The sequence below is a fragment of the Chaetura pelagica genome, unplaced genomic scaffold (assembly GCF_000747805.2).
Source record: "Chaetura pelagica isolate M959 unplaced genomic scaffold, ChaPel_1.0 scaffold938, whole genome shotgun sequence".
Classification (NCBI taxonomy): domain Eukaryota; kingdom Metazoa; phylum Chordata; class Aves; order Apodiformes; family Apodidae; genus Chaetura; species Chaetura pelagica.
The window spans coordinates 549224-551060 of NW_009954221.1; the positions used below are offsets into that span (position 1 = coordinate 549224).

The 1837-nt window shown below is 59.8% G+C and overlaps 1 protein-coding gene across 1 annotated transcript in view; it reads left to right on the forward strand.

The window, feature by feature from the left end:
* The first annotated feature begins 277 nt into the window (after positions 1-277).
* LOC104393944 overlaps positions 278-1837 on the forward strand; it is an 11016-nt gene continuing 9456 nt past the window's right edge. The window contains exons 1-2 of the mRNA XM_010003472.1: positions 278-316; positions 1445-1833. Coding sequence (XP_010001774.1) covers positions 278-316; positions 1445-1833 — 428 coding nt within the window. The remainder of the gene's footprint in view (positions 317-1444; positions 1834-1837) is intronic.

Below are 1837 nucleotides of genomic sequence, written 5' to 3' on the forward strand. Positions count from 1 at the left end.
AGCAGAGCCGGGGGGAGAGCCGTGTGCCCCCCCGGGCGAGCTGGGGGCCGTGGGCTGCTCAAGGAGCCATCGCAGGAAGGCTGGACCAGGACGGATTTGCTGTAGGAAGGGCAGGGTGAGAGCTGTCAGAAAGGCAGCAGCCTGAGGAGCTCTGGCTGACGTGCCAGAGCAGATCCGTGGCTCTGGGCCTGCCCGGGGGGGGGGGCAGCACCAACCGTGCCTGGATCGGGTGGCTGCAGGGGGGCAAGTACTGCTGCTCTGCCGACAGTCATCAGACATGGAGGGACTAACCACAGTGAAATCAGAGCTGCTGCTGGTGGGTAAGAGCTTTAGCTGTGCTTTTAAACTGCCCACAGACATTTTTCTCTGAGCATGGAGAGGGCTCGTTTCCCCTGCCCTGCCCAGCTCCACCCCAGGCCAGGCAGCCGCAGGAGCAGGCCTGTGGGCTGGCACCAAGGCTGCCTCCCTGCCAGGGGCTGGGAAACATCCAGGCCTCCCACCTTCAGGTGTTAGTTCTGGTCCAGCAGGCAGGAGTGGGAGGCAGAGCAGCAAATTGGCCTTTTCATGGGATCACACATCCAAGAGGGGAGGTGAGAGGTGGGAGAGGGACCTTCCCACTCCTGCTCTGCCCAGAGGGAACAGCCTGGGAGGGAGTGGCAGGGAAAGGAAGGAGCAGCAGCTCTTCCTTGCCAGCATTTTCTTCTGTCTGAAGACTCAGGGGCAGGCACTGCCTCGGTGGGGTACAGGGCAGTTTGGATTAACCCCAGACACTTGTTTGGAAATTGCCAGCTCCAGGCCTCAAGATGTTACCTACAAAGGCCATGAGAGCTCAGAGTCACAGGCTAACAGCAGCATATGGGCTGGAAGGGACCTCTGGAGCTCATCTGCACCAGCCCCAAGGCTGAAGCAGGACAACCCTAAGCCAGTTGCCCTGGACCACGGCCAGATGGCTTTTGAATATGTCCAAGGTTGGAGACTCCACTCCAGCTTCCCATCTGGATGGTCCGCAGCATGTCCTGGTGCCTGGAGTTGTTCTTTCCCAGGGGCAGGACTGGTGCTTCTCTTTGTTGAACTTCATAAGGTTCCTGTCAGGGCATTTCTCCTTCTAAGTCTTGAAAGTGAGTGAAAGTGCTGACGTGATCTCTCTTACTAGATGAGCTGGGCTTGCTTGGTGGAATTGCACAAACACCTGCACTGGCCTTTACAGCCTTGGACACTGCCAGCATAGGCACAAAGGCTTGTGTGACCCATCCATCCATCCATCCATCCATCCATCCATCCATCCATCCATTCATCATCCATCCATCATCCATCCATCCATCCAGGTTTGTCTCATAAGGGACCTCCTGTGTCTCCCTGCAGGGGGTCCAGCGGGGCAGCCAGGCAGCCCCTCCCCAGGCAGCCCCTGGCTGCCCCCCAGCCCTGTGCCCGCTCTGCTCCCCAGGTGCAGGTGTGGGACACGGCAGGCCAGGAGAGGTTCCGGAAGAGCATGGTGGAGCATTACTACCGCAACGTGCACGCCGTCGTCTTCGTGTACGACGTGACCAAGATGACCTCCTTCACCAACCTCAAGATGTGGATCGAGGAGTGCAACGGGCACGCCGTGCCCCCCCTGGTCCCCAGGGTGCTGGTGGGGAACAAGTGTGACTTGAAGGACCTGATCCAAGTGCCGTCCAGCATGGCGCTCAAGTTCGCCGACGCTCACAACATGCTGTTGTTTGAGACCTCGGCCAAGGACCCTCAGGAGAGCCAGAACGTGGACGCCATTTTCATGTGCCTGGCCTGCCGGCTGAAGGCGCAGCGCTCGCTGCTGTGCCGGGACCTGGAGGGGCGGCCG